The sequence below is a fragment of the Amphiura filiformis genome, chromosome 9 (genome assembly GCF_039555335.1).
Source record: "Amphiura filiformis chromosome 9, Afil_fr2py, whole genome shotgun sequence".
In the NCBI taxonomy this organism is placed as follows: Eukaryota; Metazoa; Echinodermata; class Ophiuroidea; order Amphilepidida; family Amphiuridae; genus Amphiura; species Amphiura filiformis.
This window is the reverse complement of record NC_092636.1, coordinates 28,825,762-28,849,504: the sequence shown is the minus strand read 5'-3', so window position 1 is coordinate 28,849,504 and position 23,743 is coordinate 28,825,762. Positions and strand designations below refer to the sequence as shown.

General features: G+C 36.9%; 1 protein-coding gene across 1 annotated transcript in view; it reads right to left on the bottom strand.

Annotated features, from left to right (window-relative positions):
- The window catches only part of LOC140160830 (IgGFc-binding protein-like), a 94,845-nt gene extending 72,151 nt beyond the window's left edge, over positions 1-22,694 (bottom strand). The window contains exons 1-17 of the mRNA XM_072184141.1: positions 22,646-22,694; positions 21,125-21,328; positions 14,689-14,891; positions 13,703-13,810; positions 12,617-12,784; positions 9,579-9,720; positions 8,740-8,922; positions 8,383-8,411; positions 7,968-8,151; positions 7,221-7,337; positions 6,559-6,672; positions 5,319-5,542; positions 4,883-5,008; positions 3,815-3,970; positions 3,418-3,586; positions 2,133-2,315; positions 880-1,079 (exon numbers count right to left, since the gene is read on the bottom strand). Of these exons, the coding sequence (XP_072040242.1) occupies positions 880-1,079; positions 2,133-2,315; positions 3,418-3,586; positions 3,815-3,970; positions 4,883-5,008; positions 5,319-5,542; positions 6,559-6,672; positions 7,221-7,337; positions 7,968-8,151; positions 8,383-8,411; positions 8,740-8,922; positions 9,579-9,720; positions 12,617-12,784; positions 13,703-13,810; positions 14,689-14,891; positions 21,125-21,302 (2,484 nt within the window). The 5' untranslated portion in view covers positions 21,303-21,328; positions 22,646-22,694. The remainder of the gene's footprint in view (positions 1-879; positions 1,080-2,132; positions 2,316-3,417; positions 3,587-3,814; positions 3,971-4,882; positions 5,009-5,318; positions 5,543-6,558; positions 6,673-7,220; positions 7,338-7,967; positions 8,152-8,382; positions 8,412-8,739; positions 8,923-9,578; positions 9,721-12,616; positions 12,785-13,702; positions 13,811-14,688; positions 14,892-21,124; positions 21,329-22,645) is intronic.
- Positions 22,695-23,743: the final 1,049 nt, after the last annotated feature.

Here is a 23,743-nt window from a genome sequence, read left to right as displayed (position 1 = left end):
TAAATCAAGATTTTGTCACTTAAACATATGGCTTAGTATTATTAAAATGACAAACTATGCTTTCAGTAGTATAAATCTTCTTTTTTTTTCAGACTTACAATCATTTAATTAGAATGATAAATCATACATTTGTAATGACTACTTATTTCAATTACTCAATTAAGTCACTCAGTGTTAGGCGGCAACTTTCGCCTCCTTATTTAAAACGAAACGAATGTATATGAGTCGCTTTAATATAACGGTCACTTGTAAAACTCTCTAGTACTTTTGCAAAAGGCACATATTAAAGCTTTTCATAAGCTATGTGTTAACTATTTAAATTTAAACACATCCTATAATCGCCTTGTTTAAAATAATCTCGAATAACCCATTATTAAAACAATGGTAACATCTTTCACAACATCCTGCAAAAACGGGTACTTTCCGAAAACCACATTGCCCCAAGAAAAAAATGTAGTGATATAGAGAGGTCACAATATAAAACCAAAAGTCAGACTATTTTCTCGCGGTGAGCGGTCACACGAGAGGACGGTCACAACTCATATGAATTTGATTAAAGGTAAAACTTCAACACTACACTATTTTTCGCTCACCTGGAACGTTTTCACTAGTTCGACTAGCGTCTTCAGCAGATGGTGATGCTGTGATGATATCTCCTGCTGAAGACGCTAGTCGAACCAGTGAAAACGTTCCAGGTGAGCGAAAAATAGTGTAGTGTTGAAGTTAAACTCTTTAATCATTTTATCTACCACTACGTATGAATATCCACTCGTATATCATATGAATTTGGTTGAATTTGTGAAAGTAATGAAGTAAGTTCCATTTAAAAGGGCTGACTATGTTCAAGACCGAGGTACCGTAATGTAAGCCATTTCTTACCGCATAGTAGACGCCATTCTGCGTGCATCCACACTGCTCAGCAGACACGCAGCCATCAGGGGTCCAAAGCAAACCATCCTTACAGTGACAACCTTCCAGACATTCTTCACTACATCTAGAAGGAGCTTCAGTGTCAGAACAAGTTGCAGGGCATGCTGAATCACACTCATTGTATTCCATGCCATCGTCACACTCAATCACTGGTTGAAAATTTGTATAAATAAATTCAGTGTTATGAAGTTGTTGCTATTTGCTATTCATTCTTAATTTGTGCAATGAAAATGAAAGTACACTCATATTATACATGTTAGCAGGACAAAGTTTTGGTTTTGGATATGGATTGTCTTTAAAATTACATATAATATCAAATATTGTCCCCTTTGTGCAGCTTTGTGAAAAAAACGGGAGATTTTTCAGCGTATATGTCACACAGCGACGATACCTAGGCAATGTACTATTACCTATAACATACACTAAAACACCAAAGTACGAATATTTCCAAACATCTAAATTAGCTAAAAATTTAGGACATGTTACAAAACTACATTTTCTAGAATTTTAGAAGAGTACTTTTAATATTGGCCGGTTATTTTTCACACAGCGACGTTAACTAGGCAATTACCCATACTTCTAATATACGCTATTTGTAGAGGTTACGCGGCAATGGTAAGAGCACTGTGTATTGTGTATAGGAAAACGGACAGTATGTCCCGCGGTTGTAATACGGTACGATCCTCGGGGGGTGTGTGTATGTGTATCCCGTACGCCGTGTACGTACTGTGCATACGTGTTCGACTAATATTTCCATCGTAATAATAAAACGCCGGTTCCATCGTTTTATTCAAATTCAAAATTTTGACAAAACTGCAGCACCTCAAGTCTTGATTTTTGCAGAGTATCTTTATTGACTAAAGTACATTACAATCGTGTAAAAACCAGAATTTAAAAAAAATTCTGAGGGCGTTCTCCTCAGCAAATGTTATAATATGGCTTTAAGTCTCCGCACAGGTAGATGTGTCCGAGGTTTTTGCTCTGGCTTTTCTGCCTTTTCAATTAGTTATGTTTCGATTGTAATGTCGTGTTAAAATGTGCTAGTGACTGTGCGATGCGTGGGTCTACTTTTCCCTGAACACAAATTGGGTCAGGATGTGCCTTTATGCTAATGAAGAATACCCACCGAAACTAATTAAATTAATTCTAGTAATGCATTAAAATAAATAAACGTTCAAATAACACACCCAGAACAAACTTACCACAAGCCGGCACCATGTCACGCCAATCGCCTGGTACAGGCACACCTTCAGCGCGACAATCAAAGGCATAATTTGCCATATCATCACAAATTGACTCCATTTCTTGACCAGCACATATGTCGTATTTGCAGTTTTCGAAATAAGGTGTGGGATCAATGACATCGTAGCAGACAGCAAATGGTCCTGCATAAAGACGGAAGAAATTGAGTATTGGGTGCAATTGAGTGGCCTGCAAGACCTCGCATCACATGGTTTCTTCCTTTGAGGCAAAATCCAAAGCGACGTCTATAAGCGAGGACCACCAGTCAGCTCCAAGATACGCAAACGTATTACTGTACATTCGCAAGTATCCGGCGCACAAGGACGGTACGCAACGCAATTAATTCAATGAGGACCAGGGTTGAACCTGTATTCGCAAAGGAGGCAACCAGGTAAAGGGCAGAGCAGCACAGTAAACTCACTTCAGAAGAACCAAAGACAAACCAAACATCCCTTTGAAGGGTTATACGTTTATCCTCAGAAGAGAAATGACTTATGTTGTAAATAAAAAACAGGAAACAACAAAGTAGGAAAGTAAGAAACATAAAAACCAAAAAGCATAAATAACCAAGAAAAAAGTAATTGCAAGTATAGCAAGAGAAGTCCCATCCCACATCTATTTTACACACAAATTAATGACAATTATAGCCCATAAGCCCACCGGTAAAGCCCGTTCCCAAAATAAAGTTATTTTATAAAGTCATCATTGATAAATGTTTGATATTCATGCATGCATGTACTCCTTTTCAATCTTGCAGTTGCCAAACCTCCTCCGTGGACATAGTGAAAAGCAGGTATATTTCTTTAAAAGAGCATATCTCAAAATAGAAAATTGAAGACATGTGAAAATATAGACCTCATACATTCGAGTCAAAAAACAGGTGTTCCTTAAGAATTTTCATTTTTGAGTGCTGACTAGGTTTTCGAGGAAAATGTGATTTTATAAAATTTTCTTCCAAAGAGCGCCGTGTTGTAGCAATATTTGTGTTTGATGGTGTGTACGAACTGAATGCTATAACCTTTGAAAAGTTTGTGCCAGTTGGAAGTGAGGCAGGATCAAAAAGGAAGTAGACCTACTTCAACTTTTAAAAAAGAGTAAATTGAGCATTCTTGACGTCCCCTGATTTACTCAAAATATTTTCCAGCCCACAGTCTTCCCATCCTAGCGACCACTCATCCGCCTTGCCTTATTGGTGAGTTGAAATGGTACATTTCTTTTTATACATCTATGGAATGTCTTGCCTACCTTCGCTATCAGTGCCGTCCAAAAACATGCAGAGTACACTAGCCATCTGACTTCTTTCTGGATTATTTTCACATGGGTTTTCTTCACACGTTGCAGGTGTACATTCTTGATCGCAAACTTCTATCTCTTCATAAACCCAGCTGTTACCAAATTCATTTGGACTAGTAGCCTACGAGATACGAGATAATAATACGATATATCATCAAAATAAGATGAGTCTAATCAACTAAATCATGTATTATGCTCAAATCAAAGACAAGACAATCACAAATATCGTCACTGTATTTAACTTGTCTCACAATGGGTTTAAATTGATTATTTAGCCGGCACACATGAAGAACATAATGATAGAAACATTTTAACATACTTAACTTGTTTCTACTTATGGTCTACTTACCAATTGACCATCCGGTTTCGTCCAATCATCTGCGTTGTCTAAGTTAAACAAACCACACAGTCCCTGTACTTGATCTTTGAAGAACTCTGGTACCACTATGAAGACACAATGCACACCATTCCATACTACATATAAGCCAAAGTTGGTGGAGAGAATCTGTGAAGGAAGATGTATTTGTCATGTTTGTTTATGTTACACATTTATATGTGATAACGTATAAGTTGTTAGCTCCGAATCGAATATTACATTTGTGGTTATTCTTGCATGTACATACGCGATGGAAAACTTAGTGGACAAAAATGTATGACTGCTACGACATAAATTGGCCAAAGTGAAATGATTTATCATAAAGGAATTTCTACGAGTTTTAACTAACTTTCAGCACAATAAATTTATAAGAAGCACAGAAGAAGCGCAAGTAAAAACATATATTTTGAAGATACCCTAAAACGGAGTCAATTGTGGTATAAGAGTTGATTAAATAATCTCTAACCCAACAGCTTGAATCTCAAATCGAAACTTCAAGGTTAGTTGAATTTGTTGTGATTAAATTCAGTTTACACTATATCACCAGCACGTACGAACTTACATTCAAAGGAGGACATGTCCCCCTATTTTTTTTTCATGCGGGAAAGCCCCCCTAAAACTCCCAATTAACGAAGAAATTAAGCAATAACTGAACTATGCATCTCCCTTTTTACCCCGAAAAACACCGTCTTTTGGACCAAAATAGGATGAAGTTGTAAATTGGGTTGAAATTTCTGTACAAAATGAGCACCAAAATGAAGGCATTTAGTATACTATTATTGTGTAAATTTTAGTTGGAAGTGTTCAAAAACTATTTAAAATGAAGACCCAATTAAAGCAATTATTTCCCATTTCTCCCAAGGAGAAATTCGGCATATTGGCAATATGCCTAAATTAAGTGGAGGTGGGAGACATTCGATGTTGCGTCCCCGATCTAAAAACGTGGGGGTGGGGGATTTGTCAACCCTTGGATTGATGTCCATGGATATACTATACAATAAGTATTATGGCAAGATTACAGAAACGAAACGAAACACTCACAGTGTAAGATCCAGCTTGTCTAATCGCCACCCTATCACGCCCTTCAGTATCTGTATTCGTGTAAGGTAAACTTATGGAAGCTTCGTTGACCAATATACCTCCATAACCGTATCGGAAACAGAAAGACTATATAAATTGATAATAAATATGAAAAAAAAAAATGTAGAGAAGGAAACGATATAAATGGGCTCGGACTTGTTGTCGGTAGTATGTGTATACTAAATGTGGGCAGGATTCGTATCTATCAAGTCGTATTATCTTGACATTGGTTTAACCAGCAAGAAGGGGGGGGGGGGTCCGTGGAGGCGGACCCCGATTGGAACATTCCTTCCCGTATGAGTTGACCGGCTGCCCCTCGAATTCGGAAGTCAAGCCACTGTTTGTTAGATCGTTAGACGCAAGGCGTCTAACGGTTTAAACGAATATGAACACTTACCCACCACCCATCTGCACCAAAATCAAGAAATACATAAACCTCTCTTGTTATTGTGACCCTGGTATTCCAGTATCCTGCTATGTTATTGGCGACCACCTCGAATTGATTCGGGAAATCCTCTGTTGATTTGGCCAACGTGTACATACATTTTCCTTGGAAGTCATAGCGAAGGTTATCGAAGGTATTATAGTGAGGATCACCACATGCCCAGCAGACATAACAACCTGTTGGAATAATGAAAAATTGATAAAATATTACTATTTAGGGTCAAATCAATCTACTTCCATTCCATAACTCTATTTATGAGAATGTGTAAGCAATGGGTGAATCTTACTTAAAACTACTCGTAATGAAGAAGGGCGTAAGACAATGCGAAACACAAATTAATATATGCGAGGATCGGAAATAAACGATGCAAGGCCGAGAAATTATAATTTAAATGGCGTGATTGGGGCTCGAGCAAACTGGCATATGAAAATATTGAGAGAGAAAAAACTACTCGTGTCAGAATTAAAACCCATAATGGATTTTGTTCCAAACCTAATTTTTTGACATATTTATATGAATATTTACAACTGTCCTAACTTACATCTAAATAGAATCCGCCAAATATGTTGTGTTTAAAGGTCGACAGAGCAATTTTAATTCTTTAAGAAAATTCAAGGTATTGAGAGACCAAATTACCAAGTCTGTTCTCATGTCATCTCATTCAATCTTTAACTCGAGACATGAAGCAAAGTAGAATGTCCAAGAAATCATAACTTTATCTTCCCGTCATAATGTATTTTCTCATTGTTTTTTTGTATTTGCTGTTTGTTATTGTGTTTACCCTTGCCCGAGATCGGTATGGATCGCAATTGATCTTGGGGTTATATGTTTTTCTTCTTTTGGTTAATAAAGATGATTTAATAATAAGATAACAAAATTAATATTTGATGGAAATCGTACATTATGACTTTAACAAAACAGTTTCCCTGCAAGTTGAATTTGGTAGATATGATATTGTTTTAAATAAAACAACATCGTTTTTTATTTTCATATTAAGAATCAGTATCTGGCGCATTTTGCGGTATCCTGTCAGCTATAACTTTGGGCTACGGTACCATGGCTTGTAAAAACATGCATTTTTTGTTGTAAGTGTCAAAGCGTTTGGCAATTAACGTTAGGCAATACTAAAGCTTTACAGAGATAGACAGTGTAGCGACAGTTGTATATGTGAATTTCCATTGATGATACTTACGTATGGCACACGTCGGTCCGCCCCAAACAGCAAATGGACAAACACATCTGTAATTACATCCTTCATTTACGCATGTCCCACCATTCTGACATGGATTTGAGCTACAAGGTGGAGCTGAAAAAATTATTTTGACATTAGGTTTTACTACCTGAACAGAATTGATCATGTTTCACCTGATATTTCAACCAAATCGACGGTAATAACTCTTGTAGTGAGGGATCAGGTAATTGCCTCATGCAATTGCCTCAGGCAAAACTCGTTTTTATGTAGCTCATTGACCCATTCGTGTTATATACAGCCTCTAGCTATAATGGAAGCCTGTTGATCTTGAAAACTCATTGTCTGATACCAAACTCAGGAGTTCAATAATAATAATAATAATAAGTGGCTTTGGGATTATGACATTTTGAATATTTTAATTTCAGCCATTGGTAGGCCTATCTATTATGTATGTATCAGATATATACTTAGTAATTCACAATGTGTAATCCATGTCTTCCATGCTCGCTACTGGATGATGAACATGCAAAGGCCCGTCAATTAAGCGCCTACTTTATGTAATCATCAACTCGAGTACGTCGTGTAAACATTTAATGCTATTCGTTTTGACTAAAGAGAAGTAGTAGAACACGAAAGAGATGCGTATGAAAGCATGAACTTACGATTTTGACATCTTAGACCACAGTATCCATGTACGCATGTGCATTCATAAGACAATAAGTCCTGAAATGCAGTGCATATCCCACCGTTTAGACAAGGATTAGGTTCGCATGGATTAACTGCAAGAAAATATACACCTCGAACTTTAGCTGTGTTTATAGATGGGAGGAGAGGACACTAGGTTATTCCTAAAAACGTAATCCTAAGAGAAGAAAAAATAAAACAAGAATGTCCTGTGCTTCCATTTTTTAGACCGCTAAACACCATATTTTGGTCCAAAGTGGGATAAAATTTACTCGCTGGCTGTGTACAGCTACACTCTGATACGAAAAGGCGTAAAAGTTTTTGATGGAATTATGAACAAAGTTTTAACAGTGGTCAACGGCAACCACAATAGGAAGTTTTCAACCATTCGACACTCGTCTTTTGCCTTTTAAAGATACTTTCAGAGGTGCTTTTAGGACCAACAAATCTCATGCGTAAGGAATAGACTTTCTTGGCATATGTTCTATATAGCTTATTCTTCTTAGAGGTTAGGGCAAACAAATGTGTGGACAATTCCGAAAAAAATCTGCGGCTGTATTCCATAGATAAATTAGAATGAAACACTATACTGCTAATACTCTTCAAAATGTGTTTGCATGTTTCTTGGGTTTTTTTCAATGTCGTCTATCCAATATGCAGAAAAATATATCTCTACAAAATACTCTCCAAAATATGAAGACAATTGAAATATAACTAAATCTTACCCTCTGTGCACATGAGTCCATCTCCGGTATATTCTGGTTCGTTGCATACGCAGGAACTGCTTCCGTCAGGGTCCACGATGCACGTAGCATGTTCATCACACTGAATATTTGTACAGGTAATGCCACTTTCCCTGTCACAGGTACACGTTTCAGAGCAACCTGTATCAGTCCAGGTGTCTCCGTACTAAGTAGGAAAGGAATTTCACATTATTATTGAAATGGTGTGTATAAATATACAACCTGCAAGGTAGTATAATTTTCATTGGATTTGTCATACTTGCAGAAAACATGTTATATGATACCATAAATTGAATGCACACAAGTTTGATATGTTTCTGTATACACTTAACAGTACAACTATATATCTTTATTTCATGAGAACCATTTATTAATATAGCAAAATGTCAAACTTTACCGGAATGAAGATCTGGTTTTTGTGACAACCTGAAATATAATAATAATAATAATAATAATAATAATAATAATAATAATAATAATAATAATAATAATAATAATAAGAATAAGAATAATAATAATAATAATAATAATAATAATAATAATAATAATACTAATAATAATAATAATAATAATAATAATAATAATAATAATAATAATCTTTCATTTTGTCTTGTTATTGGTTAAATTAAAATGTTGTGGAAATCGTACATCATGGCTCGAAATTTGAATTAATTTCAGTAAATGTAGAATCACAAATTATGGTTTATTTCAAGGGTGTCAATTTACTCTTCCATCATAAGCAGTCATTTCTTACCATTAACACAGGCGCCATTTTTGAGATGCAGTCGAATCTCAACACCGTTTGCCACACACTCTTCAATGTAGATATTAACAAGCTGACAGAATCGGAGGGTTTCGGGAAGTGATGCGCAGAGAATGTTGACACACTGCATATACAAAACCTGCCCGTTGATGTCACCACAAATAGGCATTGTTCCTGCCGACAATAATAATGTACAAAAACTTAAGGTTACTTATGTCACGAAATTGTAATAAGGAAGGTCGGGAAGAGCGATTTTTTAACGAGGCAAAGAAGTCACTTATAAAGGCAAAATTTCGAGAAAAAAAACCCAACATAACAGATCCGGAAATGAGAGTATAATCTATCAAGCAGATGCCAGTTGCAGTTGTAGTCTTACAAATGCATGACATATTGGATGCTTGTTGAAATTTAGCACACATTTGCAAAACTCTCTACGCCTTCAAAGGTGAAATAAACCTACTCTGCTAGTTAGGCATATTCTGGACTGCTGTCTGTTGCTTTCTTAGGATGATTTCCAATTATGGGCGTTTAAGCTATAATATTGATTTGTACGTAAATTTGATTGTTGGATAAACTTGTACCCAAGTAGCATTTAATCCATCTTAAATAAGTGAATAGGTGCATCACTTGGCATGCAAGAACAAACCTCCCTAGAAAAATGGTTATCGAGTGATATTGGTTTTTGGAGCTAGGTCATAGTAAATGGGGACCTCGTAAAGCTATATTTAGTGAAATTTTGACAGGGATAGCTGTTGTCTAATTGGTCAAGTGCATGTAGGAGAGTATGGCTTTAATTGTCTTTTATTCTTATTTTTTCAAAAAACACCTACCGTCTTTAAAAATACTGCACAGGTCTTGTGCTTGTTGGTAATACTGGGGATTGTTCTGACATATTGTTGGGTCGCAATCATGACATTCATTGCAATCCAAGTCGGTACGCCAGCTGTCTCCGAATGCCACTGCATCTGACACCTGTTGATCAACAGATGAAAAATGATTTCAATATATAAAAACACACAACAGCGTATTAGATATCACGATATGGATCCATATCCTGATATGTTAACTCGCCGGGACAGTATGAATATCACACGAGTTGTGTAAGACAATTGGTTTCTCGTGCCAATCCGTACCGTATTAAGGGGGTACTACACCCCTGGCCAATTTTGTGCCTATTTTTGCATTTTTCTCAAAATTATAGCTCATTAGTGACAAGTACGATATGTATATTATAGGGGCAAGGACTACAACAACTGCACTGAAAATTAAGCAAGTCAAAGCAAGTAGTTAGTGATTTATTGATCAAATATTGGTTTTCCCTCATTTTTGACTGTAACTCCACAACTGTTGTCTGTGCTGAAATAAAATTTCCATTGCAGTAGTTGTAGTCCTTGCCCCTATAATATACATATCTTACTTGTCCCCAATGCGCTATAATTTTTGAGAAAAATGCAAAAATAGGCACAAATTGGCCAGGGGTGTAGTACCCCCTTAAGGGAGACCGAGGTCAATTTTAAAACAATAAGTGCGTCAATCCCTTTACATATTTTTTATAGTCTTGTATTTCGTGATCCTAGCATCCTCTTTTTATGACATTTTCAGTATACAAACACGCAAAAAGCTTATTAAATTCCCAAAATTTCAGTTGATTCCGATTTTGCGTTTGCGAGTTGAATGATTATGTGTATTACACTGCTCCATAGACAATGTGTTGTAATTTCGTTCTGGTATACCAGAACGAAATTTAAATTTCACGATATCCTTGCTAAACGAATTAATCTGCAAGATTTTTGTACATAAACATTATGTAGCCAGAGGTTGCCAGTGATATAAAAATCTCAACTTTTTTTTTAGAAAAGCGGGGGGATACTGTGAATCACGAAATACCCTTTTAATGTCAATAAACGCTATGTTGACGCATTTAGAAGAAATTGTAACATCTCAATTTCATACTCAAAATACCCCTTGCCTATATGATATGGTTGCACGGTGCACCCACTGAAGGTGTTTGATCTGGAATACTGCAGACGCCACAACCAAATTGTTCTAGTCGTAGGGCCAGACTTTGCACTCATTCAACAAAAAAGAAATTGACCTACCACGTGTGTAACGACGCATAACGTAACAAAATCGCCTAAAATAACAAATTGTTACGTTATGCGTCGAGCAGCCAAAAAGTTGTCCCTTTTTCTTAGTGCCTAACGGTTTTGAACGCATAACATAACAATTTGTTACGTTATGCGTTTTTCTTAAGTTATGCGTCGTAACACACGTGGTAGGCTCGACCACTCATGTTGGAATGGGTATTGGCATATCATGTGGAGAGTCTACTGTAGTTATTTGTCTGGTATCAATGGATAAAGAAGACGTATGGCTACATCTACAATCTTGGAAAAAAAAGTACTTGGAACGCTGGGCACACTCTGTCGAAATTCCGTGCAGAATTTCTTATGATCATGGGAATGACGTACGTATTGTGCTTGGGAACAAACATGGCATATACAACAATGATATCTGCCCTTCCCCTCTCCCCATCAATCAATGTTGGAACACATTAATTAGGAAATTTGGCATTTCTCAACATTGCACGGGGGAGAGGGGGTGACAGTTTTGTATTCTTTACACGCAAGTGTTCCAAGACCTATTTCCATGATTGTAGGTACTAAGTAGTTATTAGACAGAGTGAGGGCGGAAGCAATTTAGTTAAGCCCCACCCCTTAATTTAAGGGATGCAGGAGCATAATTATTTTATTTCAGTTTTACTGTGACTTTATGCGTGCGTTAAAATTTTCCATTTCAGACCATTTTAGCCCCAGATGAAGGTGTGCATTATGCAGTCATGTCTACAGCAAAATTCACCACGACCTTTGCAGGACTTAAACCCCATTAAACCAAGATAAACCTCATTGAAAACAGCTCAACTATGTTAAATCAGGGATGTGTCTCATATCCATGGTTAAATCCACAAACACATGTTTCTGATTTACCTGTGCGATGGGCAATGGGATGTGATGAAATAGGTATCATGATTTCAGTTGGATGCATCATTACAAAGCAAACGCACAGTAATAATGCTGTGCGTGGCCTTTGTTCCCCAAATGAGAACAATAGTCTGCATATTGTTAACCAGGCTTGTTGACGGCACAACTCATGTCAAACTTGTCAGAGTAATTGTGATTGTATCACACAAGTAAATGAGAAACATGTGGTTTTAGACTTAACACGGTTTGGAAATAAGTTTTTCATTTTTAGCGCCCTATCGGGCAGTCAGAACTCCATATTTGGGAGGGCTCGACAACAATCTTCCCAAAATCGCATTTTAATCATTTTTAGATGACCATAGAGGGAAAGAATTGAAGTTCATTTACAGCTTCTATGGCGAAAATTGATCAAACCGATCACCCGACGGTGTCCCTTCGAGGTTGGAGCTATCAAAAGGCAGCTGTTGAGCACAATTTGCCATTGAAATTACACATCCGACATGCTATGAAATTTTGGAATTCTCTCTTCGGAAAAATAGCTCTTAGATTCTTTCTCAATACGCAAGCTAACGACTATCATATCCTTTCAACACATATGTTCAAGTGCAAGGAAATAAATATGGCTTCTTTAGAACAAAAAAATTACGGGAGATATTCATCATTTTCTACCCCGGTATCCAAAGATTTATCGCCTGAATATCAAACCGTGCATAGCACATTCACGTGTATCGATCCCGTGTACTCATTTTAGTGTCTCTGCTGTACAATGTAATTATTAACCAGACGATGTCGGTGTGCGGCCCAACTTCGGTAGACGTGTAACAAATAATGGCTCAGTTAGGGTGATTCTCATAATTATTCGGCTTACTCATTTATTTTCTACTTACGAGTGTATCGTCTGGTGTAGTAAAATCGTCATATTTGATGTCGTTATTGTTTCCACAAAGACCGCATACATTCCCAGTCAACATTGCATCTGCATCAGCATCAATTTGTATTAATGCTCGGTACGGACTACTCCAATAAATTGTAATGCCGTTGTTCATAGATATAACCTAAGTATTAAACATAAAAAATTAAAAATTAAACCATAGTGCAATAAATGGAATCATATCGGAATCATAAAAATGACGCGTCGTTTAATGATGCGATACCGCCGACACGGTTAGAAAAATAAGAGGGGATACACGTGAGTGCTTGCTACGCTCTTATCACGTGATCGAAATCCACCTATATTATTCAAAAGTATTCTATTCTTTTTGATAAGAAATCATCATCAACACATCTAGGTAGAACGATACAATACCGGTTAAAAGCCTTGTTTAAGGACACAACACGATGTCATCCCCGGCGGGGCTCGAATCCGCAACCTTCCGATTATGAGTACCGTTAATCAATCGCGTGCCCTCTCAAAATGTGAGCAAAATTAATATGTGGTGTGATCAAGCAAAATCAGTCGGAGATATTCAATTTTCAATTTCTTATAGGACTGTAAATAGCATTTGCAAAGCTACAGTTTGCAGAAAACTCCATTGAATCTGGAAAACCAGTTCAGAAGCCAATATGTGGTGTGATCAAGCTAAATCAGTCGGAGATATTCAATTTTCAATTTCTTATAGGGTTGTGAATAGCATTTGCAAAGCTACATTTTGCAGAAAAACCCATTGAATTTGGACAACCAGTTCAAAAGATAATATGTGGTGTGATCAAGCAAAATCAGTCGGAGATATTACATTTTCAATTTCTCATAGGATTGTTAATATCATTTACAAAGCTACATTTTGCAGAAAACCTCATTGAATTTGGACAACCAGTTCAAAAGATAATATGTGGTGTGATCAAGCTAAATCAGTCTGATTCAACAGATCAACAGTTCAACAGATATGAGCAGTTAAAGAATATCAAAGCAATAGGCTATATCTCAAAATAAATATTTCCGACTGGCTTTGCATTCCATCACATAATGTACTCACCACTGCATTGCAATATCTGCTGATGGTCCCACATGACACCATTTGAGTAGCAGCAGTCATCAATACGCCGTTAATAGTTACACCGAAAGATCCATCCAACAATATATCCTAATTCAAACAAAAAATAGAATACTAATAGGTATGCGCCGTAGAATTGACGTAGTAAACGAACTACAATAGCAATAGATGAATACAATTGTTTGAATATATCGCCCTGCACTACAAGCAGGTTGCACTCATCACCTGTGTCTGTCTGCAATCATAGATTGAATACAACACCACTCTTTTCAAAGATACTAATCTTACAGGTGCGAGTGATCAGCATGATATGAATATTCTATAGACCACTTGACATCACTGTTTATCAACAAAGGCGAGGGACTCGTCTATCGACATGCTCGAACGAGCCACTACACTGATCAATGGCTTTCTTGTACTGTATGAAATGTGGCGGGCGATTTAAAATGCACGTGCCCTTAGCAGACTATGATGCGTACGCACAATGCAGGGCAAAGAACAATGTAAATTGTCATAATTCGCACGCATACTGCCGGGCAATGACGTCACATGCCAAGTGGTCTATAGAATTACGATCCAGATCTTTAGCCCTCTTCTTTTACATCTATGGTTCAATGCATATGTACCGCGTGAACGTTGTAGTGCTGGACGATGTATTCAAAATTGTATTTATCTATTGCTATTGCAAGCAAACCTTTCGGGTTTGCTTGCCTTAACATTCTAACAGTAACGAAGTTGGAATACTAATGCGGATGACGATATATAGAGATATTGTTCATCTGTTTAGAAGATAAACACGAACGAATACTTGTACAATTAGGCCTAAACAATAATAATAATAATAATAATAATAATAATAATAATAATGATAATAATAATAATAATAATAATAATAATAATAATAATAATAATAATAATAAAAAAAAAAGTCTTTAAAGCGGCCTTAACGTGGGAATAATCGTACTTACCGTTCCTTCACATGTGATGAATAGTCTTTTGATGACTGACAATTTTTTATGGTATCTTAGGCGATGAAATTCTCCGATGATTTCAAAGTTCTCCAAACCATCACCACAATTCTTAACCAAAGTGTAGCTGCATTTTCCATGATATTCAAATTTCACGCAATCGAACGTATTGAAATGTGGATCACCAGACGCAATACAGGTATCTGAAATTAAAATTTAAAAAAACCCGAAAAAAACCCAAAAAACAACAAAAAACAAAGTCATTCTCCACTGGATCATTAATGTGAAAATACTTAAAACATCCTGTCACAAAACATTAGTTATGACATCTATTTTATGTATCAAACTCGTGAGTCTATCATTTGCGCTCATTTTAGTTGGAAAATTGCCCAACTCGGGGACACAGGATATATCGTCCAAACCTTTTATGGGCATTTTATGGGCATTTTAATGCATAAATTACAACCCTGGACAAAAGGGTTTGCAAATAAGCCCCCGTTCCCCCGATCAATGTTGAATCATGACATTTTGTTCCGTGTGCTCAGTAGTACCCAACATTGATTGGTTATTTCATCACTTTAAAAATAACGAAAATATGGCCATTACAAGGTGTACATTATATTTTCCATTCTAGGTTATATAAAGGTCAAGAAGACGTTTTAAAACGTTTTGTATGCAAACACACTACAAAAATGTTTTCAAAATGTTATTATAGAATATCTTTTGCCAAATATTTTTCAAAACTTTATGTTAGAATATTTGCAGTAAGTTATCACAAAACGTTTTTGAATGTTATGAAAACATTTTATACCCTTTATAAACCCTTTATATAACCCGACATTTAAACGTTTTCTGGCAAGCTTTTCTAACCTTTTGCGAATGATGTCGAAAATGTTTTGTGTTTGCTGAGATCATTCCTTCCCAAGAATATCAGCATTTTCAGAAATTTTCAGATACATGTATTTTCAAGAAATGTTTTCTGTAACCTAAAGTCCCAAACAGTATCCTTTTTTAAACGATCAAATGTCTACAGTAGAATTCATCTCGACCTTTGCAGGACTTAAACCCCATTAAAAGCTATTAAACCAAGATAACACTCATTGAAGCAGCTCAACTGATTAATCAGATATTCTCTGGTTGTGCACAAGTGTCTGTTTTCAATGTGCGACATCGCAATAAAGCTGGTATTATAGCTTCAGTTGGGTAACCGATTATAAAGGAAACGAAAGGAAACAATGGTATGTGTACCTTTTGAAATGAGACAAAGACCTGCTTTTTGTTAACCAGCATTCTTCAAAATGAGCAACATAATAGTGAGGCGGATATGTGAAATAGATGTTCACTTCTGGCAGAAATCATAGAAATTGGTACTTGGGGGTTCTGAAGTATGCTGATTTCAAAAATCTACGGATACAAATGATACGAGTATCCGTTTGGCGGCCATCTTGGATTTCAAAATGGCCGCCCTTGAAATCTATAGAATATTCAATATATCAGCCTGTGAAGGTCACATGATGCTAAAAATGGCGGCAATACCCATATTTGTATTGCCAAGGGACCCATAAAAAGTATTTTTAAACATGAGAACTGTTACCTTAAGGGACCAGCTTGGATTTCAAAATGGCCGCCATTTCAACACAGTATGTTGAATAGATTGGCCTGTGAAGGTCACAGGATGCTAAAATTGGTGGCAATACCCATATTTGCAATGCCAAGGGTCCCATAATTATATATTATTACAAACATGAGAAATGCTATCTTAAGCAGACATATTTGATTTCAAAATGGCCGCCATTTAAGTACAATAGTCACAGACTACTACAGACCATGTATCAACAGTTAAAGTCCACGTGCATTGTATGCTGTGAATTCTCACATATTCATGAGGGCCGATTGTTCGATCGTGCCGTTTCTATATTATAAACAATCACGCCAGCGTTTTGTGCCTTCGCGCGTTGCGTGCCTTAGCGATCACGCGATACCGTAAAAATACGCGGTAAGTGCGTAGCCATTTTGCCTGCCGCATTTCATGGAAGAATCAGCCCTCATTATCGGGTGATGCTGAGACTTTGAAATTTGTTCATTGGTTGTACGCGGTCTGTTATCTTTTACGTCCATGACAATATTATATCCTTTGTTATTTGTGACGTAAGCAACACAAGTAAAACGGCACTAAAGTTTATTTGGCTCCCTCGTATGTATTAATATAGAATGACATGAACACAGTTGGGCGCATTAATGCTTACGCGAGTTGTGAGTTGTGTAATGTGTGACTGGCGCACACTTGCGTGAATTTACGCGAGCCTGAGTTGGGATGTTATTGACGCGAGCAGTAACAAAAGCCGAATAGTTTCCGCCGTGATGTTTAAACAAGAGCCCAGTGTGCTATCCTGCTATGTCGTCTTCTTTTACCCATCACCAATTGGAAGGAGAGGAAATTCTTGGATTGGAAGTATTAGTGATTGTCCGCAAATACATGCAACCTGCCTGGATTACAGCTCGCTTGACATGCTGGACAAGTGTAGACCTACCTCAAGATGACGGTTCCCATAAGCAAATATATAGGTGGTTCCTTGCTTCGTTCATTTTAACCAGAGAGGATGTTCTGTTATATTGGAGCATACCTCTCTAGCTCATCCATATCATCATATCTGTTAAAGTTTGTGGAGCTTGAGATAGGCGTTTGAAGACTAGCTTTAGTTGTGTCAACGATGTTCAAACTTTCCAGGCAGTCCTCTTACCAATCCCAGTAAACGATGATATGGTATCACATCCACGAACAGCATGCATGAATAGAAGGCTCCATGAACAATCTGTGCGTAGCTGATTGGCAATACCATAAATTTGGATCCATGTCTAAATGCCAGCCATAGTTCACACCCGAGCAAACACTTGCTGTTGCCATGACTAATACACGCACGTCTGTATCTGTGGCAAGTATCATTGCTTACTCGTGGTCTCCATGAAGGACATGCATAGCACGCAGCAGCATCCTGTAGTCGGGCTCTTCATGATTACAATTAGGTTGTAGTTGGTGGGTTTGAAAGAACACGTTCTTTATTGGTTGTCACGAGCAATTTACCTTCTGGTACCGCGAGACTGTTGCTCATAGCAGAAGCGATACACTGGAAAGGTCCTGCTTTATTGGAATCCTCACGGAGAAAAAAAATCCAGTTTCTTGAGTTTCTTGTGTTGTCAGCAACGATACTGTTGGTGATTTCTTGGGGTCAAGCATGTGCACCAGTGTGGCACAATCAATGATTAAGAACGCCACAAGTAAATGTGGAAATTATTTTCACATCTACTTGTGGCATTCTTTTGGGCGTGGTACCAAATCTTCCAAGTATCCAAGTAAACCAGTCTTGTTACACTGCCGCATCATGTTGTTTTCAGCAAATGAAGGTGGCCAGCATGGTTCTCATGTTCAAAGAAAGAATCAGTGTTTCCATCTCTGGCCTGACATGATATATACATTCTTGAAAACAGCTGTACATTACTTTTCATACCTGTGATCTTCACGCTGTGCCCTCACGAATTAGAGGAAGAGTAGTTCCAGTTGCAGTGTTGTACTCAACTGAGCTGAATTGCGGATGATTGACTTCCATATGATGACACCACTCGGAGAAAGAAGTCTTTCTGACTGAGTTGTACTTTCTTGATGTGTTTTATATGTTTTTCCCAGCATGTTGACTGCAGTGGTAACTTGATGTGCCCATTGTGCTCTTGATGTGTGAGATCCCTTCTGAAGACTGTCAGCTCTTCCTTTTGTTGTGACATTTGCGGTAGCCAACACGGTAATCCAACCACTACCATCCTATCAGTTTCCAATTACTTTCAGCGTTTCCATTTATATATGAAAACCACACATTAGTACAACATACTTGTACTCGCTAAAGCTGCTGGGCTAGGACCACTGCATCTTCTTGGAAATTGCATACAAAGGCTGGTCCTCCGTCAACACTGGCACCTGACCAGGATTTACATGAGTAGTTGCTTGTCTGATGACATCCATACCATGCTTACCATAGCAACTGAATGCGGTATATCTCTAAACAACGGTAGCTGTCCAATTCTTGCTGGTGGTTGAGGAACTGAATCCTGTAAACAAAGTAAGCTGACCAAGCTGGTCATCCACTTAGTTTGCGTTTCATCTGAAATGAGTATTGGTGATTCAGGAATCACACAACTGATTATATTTTAGGGGGTTGTGGCATGGTGTTAGGCAGGCCTTGTGGAGGTATGAAAGTGTAGCTCTCAGGCAATGGCTTGATGTGTTTGGATTTAGGAATGGCTGCATTATCTGGAACTATTCTATTGTCCTGGAGTGGAGTACCAGTCTCTTCTGAATACAAATGCTGGGTGAGAGACAGTGTGGTACCATGGAATGCAGCACATGCTAAAGTTGACGTTGGGTTGTGATCTATGTTGTCCAGGTTGCCAGTGGTATACAAACTAGCTCATATATGTTGGATAAACAATCTCATTATGATCATAAATAATGTCTATGACCTTGCAACACGAGACAGAAATGCCCTTATCTTCGATGAGACCACGATTTCTCGTTTTGTGGTGAATCAGAAGGCAGAAGTGCTTCTCCTTCCACAGTATGGCGTACAAAGTGGCTCTCGGCCCTGCATGGCTTCACTGTGTTGAACATAATAAGCTGCGTCAAAGAAGAGACAGCACTACTGATTGTTTTGTTATGTGCTGTCTTCATATAATACTAACGGAGCAGTTATCATGAATAATAATATATATGGGACTCTTGACATAACAAATATTACCACCAATTTTAGCATCCTGTGGTCTTCACAGGCCATGATATTCAACATACTATGTTTAAATGGCGGCCATTTTAAAATCCAAGCTGGTACCTTAAGGTCAGTTCTCATGTTTAAAATAATTTTATTGGACCCTTGACATTACAAATATGGGTATTGCCACCATTTTTATCATCCTGTGATTTTCACAGGCCAAGATATTCAACATTCAATGCTTAAATGGCGGCCATTTTGAAATCCAAGCTGGTCCGTTAAGGTAACAGTTCTCATGTTTAAAAGTACTTTTTATGGGTCCCTTTGCAATACAAATATGGGTATTGCCACTGATTTTAGCAACCTGTGACCTTCACAAGCGGAGAAATTTAACATACTATATATTCAAATGGCGGCCATTTTGAATTCCAAGATGGCGGCCAAACGGCTGCTCGGATTATTTGTATCCGTAGCTTTTTGAAATCAGCACACCTTCAACTCCCTATATACCAATTTTCATGATTTCTGCCAAAAGTGAACATCTCATCCAATCTATGTCACATATCCGCCTCACTATAATGATTGTTGACTTAACACGGTTTGGAAATAATTTCTTCATATTTTTGGTGTTATCTGTCGTTTACATATCCTTCCTAAAACACAAAAGTGCGACCCTCTCCAAACATCTAAATTAGCTAAAAATTTAGGACATGTTACAAAACTATATTTTCTAGAACCTATTTAGAATAGTTTAAATGTAGCTTGTACCGTTTTTTTGTGGCATCCTTCAGAACGGAGCGGCCCGTTACCAATATAGCTCAATATTTTCGGTCAAATCTCCATTCAATTAACACGGGGAGTTGGCTAGCTATGAGCTAGCTATGCTTTGCCCTCACTCATATTTTACAAAAGTGCGACCATTTCTGAACATCTAACCTAGCTGTAATTTTAGGTCATGTTAGAGAAACATATTTGCTAGAAGTTTGGAGAATAAATTAAATATTGGCTGGTTATTTTTCACACAGTGATGTTAACTAGGCAAGTGTCCATTCTTCCAACATACATCATTTGTAGAGGTCACACGTCAATGGTGAGAGCACTGTGTATTGTGTATAGGAAAACGGACAGTAACTGCAGTATGATTCCCCAAAACACTAAAAATCTACTTTAATAGCTGTTTCCTCTATCCAGTGATATGGAGCAAAGATTCAAGAGTCCCGCGCAAAAGGCAGAACTTTAGAAATTTTATATACAAAACGGCTTAGAAATATCATCGGCAATACAATATCAAGTGTTTCCAGTTTGAATGTCATTATACAAAATATCATACTAAATGTAAATCGCCACCCCTCTCCCCCAGTTCAATGTTGATGAAAGCACTTTTTCTATTGGGCTCTCCAGTCTCCCCAACATTGATGGGAAAGGGAATGGAGAAGGTCTGTACTTCTCATCAAACATAATTATACTAATTTCTCTGAACTATTAGAGCGGCAATGGAGAGTTCCAATATATTGTCAAGGTGTGCCAACTATTAATTTCGTTGATTGCAGCATGTAGTTATTGTTAAATTTTATTTGCTGAAAATGAATTAGCCCCAGGTTTTACCTGTCGATTTTGAACACAGATAATAAATGCTAATTAGTATCGAGACAATGAATATATACGTAGAAAATCTACATTACCAGTGCAGTTCCGTGGATATGGTATATCATGCAACTTTTCCAAACCCGCTGCACATTCTCCAGTTGAAACTGGCAAGATAATCGGCCCCTTCGCGGTTCGGCCACTTCCCTTGTCCGCGAAGGAAAGCAATACTACCACAACGACCACCGCTCCGGTTCGCCACCCCGACACCATCATCAGGAAATTATATGGACTCTTCTTCTCTGTATTATAATTGATAAACCAAAATGATAATAATGAAGCCCTAATAAACATCTCAAAAAAAAGTAACTTACTTTCACAATTTGTATATATTCTGATACAAAGCGTACATAGCGGATTGTAAACATTACATTATCCATTCTCTGATATTTTTTTCTGTCACCTTATGCTAATAAACATCTCCAAAAAAGTAACTAACCCCCTCCCCCTTAAATAAAGGTCGTTTAAGATATAGTAATTGGATGAAAAGAGCTCAAACATGTTGGTTATCAAATAGCATTTATATCTTGAAAACTAGTTCCATAATACGTACAGTAATAATCATTGTATTCAAATAAATTGTGTGGAATTCTGATAAGAGCATTGTCGATTGACGAATTAAGTAAATTACTTTCACGATTTTTATATCTTCTGATACAATACATAGCGGATTGTAAAGATTACATTATCCATTCTATGACATTTTTTTCTGTCACCTTATGCTAATAAACATCTCCAAAAAAGTAACTAACCCCCCTGCCCCTTAAATAATGGCCATTATTCACCAACGAAAGATTGTATTACAAATCTGCAAAATGCGTTGGAACCAGAATTTATTTCTGCGCTTTGTGACACCTCATTTGTAGCAATTATCTAATATTGACGCCGCAGCGTACATTTAAATCAATGTAACCCAAGATTTGAAAGTTGCAGTAAAATCTATTGATTTATATTCAGTATAATGGAAGGAAATCTGTGTAATGTGTAAGTGCAACTTTCAAATCTGGACCTCACTACATTAAATTGACCGATGTTTTATTGTTTTCTGGGCTATCGTGTCAAATGAGGTGTCAAAATGCGCAGAAATACATTTTGCTTCCAACGCATTTTACAGATTTGTAATACAATAACCCGGTTTTGAATAATGACCATTATTTAAGAGGGTATGGTTACTTTTTTTCAGATGTTTATTAGCATAAGGTGACAGAAAAAGAAATATCATAGAATGGATAATGTAATTTTTACAATCCGCTATGTATTGTATCAGAAGATGAAAGAATCGTGAAAGTAATTTACTTAATTCGTCAATCGACAATGCTCTTATCAGAATTCCACACAATTTATTTGAATACAATGATTATTACTGTATTATGGAACTAGTTTTCAAGATATAAAAATGCAGTTTGATAACCAACTTAAACGACCTCTCATATAGTCAAATTTGCAATTGCATGTTAGTTGTTGCAAGAACTTGAATTTGAAGTGGCGTTTCCAACTTTGACGACCAATTTCATAATTAGGATAATATAGAATTAATAGCTGTCACATGAATATCTTACCTTCTATGTGCACTGTCTTGGTTCCGCCCAAATTTACCTCTGATGACAACTCGTTGTCAACCAGAACACAAATGAACGATATTGTGGGGAAGGTGATAATTGTATATACAAGTGCCACGTTTGTAAATTAGGTTCAACCGATTTGTTATAGTCCCATACCCAAACCAAAGTCACCAAAATTACTAAACATTTGTGCAAAAAATATTTTGACTTCTGAATACGATAATACAAAACAGGATAACATTTTTAACGATGCCTTATTGGTCTTCTTTAGATTAGACTCAATCACAAACTTAACACATTAAACTTTAAAGCAATGCGCTTTTCATTTACAAAATTGTACTAAGAGACTAATGACTTGCACCTGTATACGAACCCTTAACAAACGATTTTTTGCAACCATTGCGCATTAATTGTTTTCTACAGGTCCATCTGTTTTTACAAAGGTTTCATTTTTTACTTTTCTTTGACTGAGCTGCGTTACACCAGGATGTATGAGCAACCACGTAGGCCACCATTGTGATTGAAACAATGTCTAGCTTATAGTTCAATTTGTTTTTCAACATATCCAATGGGTAATTTGCAGCACCTGTAACCATCTATTATAATCATACACGTTTTCGTTTGACTGTACAAATGTACTAAAATGATAAAGAAAAAAAAAAAAAAAAGCTAGTAAGTCATTCAATAAATTTGATAATTTTTGGTTTGAATATTGCAAAATGTGTAAATTGTACTTTCTAGTTTGTTTTTTGAACTATAGCGTCTTCTGTATACCAAACCATGAATTTATAAGCTTTTTAATGTTGAACACCCGTAATCGGGCAAAACAACGTTATTATAACAATTACACACGGACGTGTAAGATAATATTTATCGCTTCAATGGACTTGTAAAGTTTGCATCCAAATCCAACAAAATTTTGACAAAGTAATTAAAGCAATAATGAATGTTCTATAGTCATCATGTAGTTTCAAACAGAGTTTTGGAATTAAATCAAATACTGGAACTTACTTTTTGCAACTTTGTGACGTTGCGTTTGGAACCAGCAGACTTCATCAGGCAAAAGAAGCCATTAGGGCGCGCATTGAGCAACCA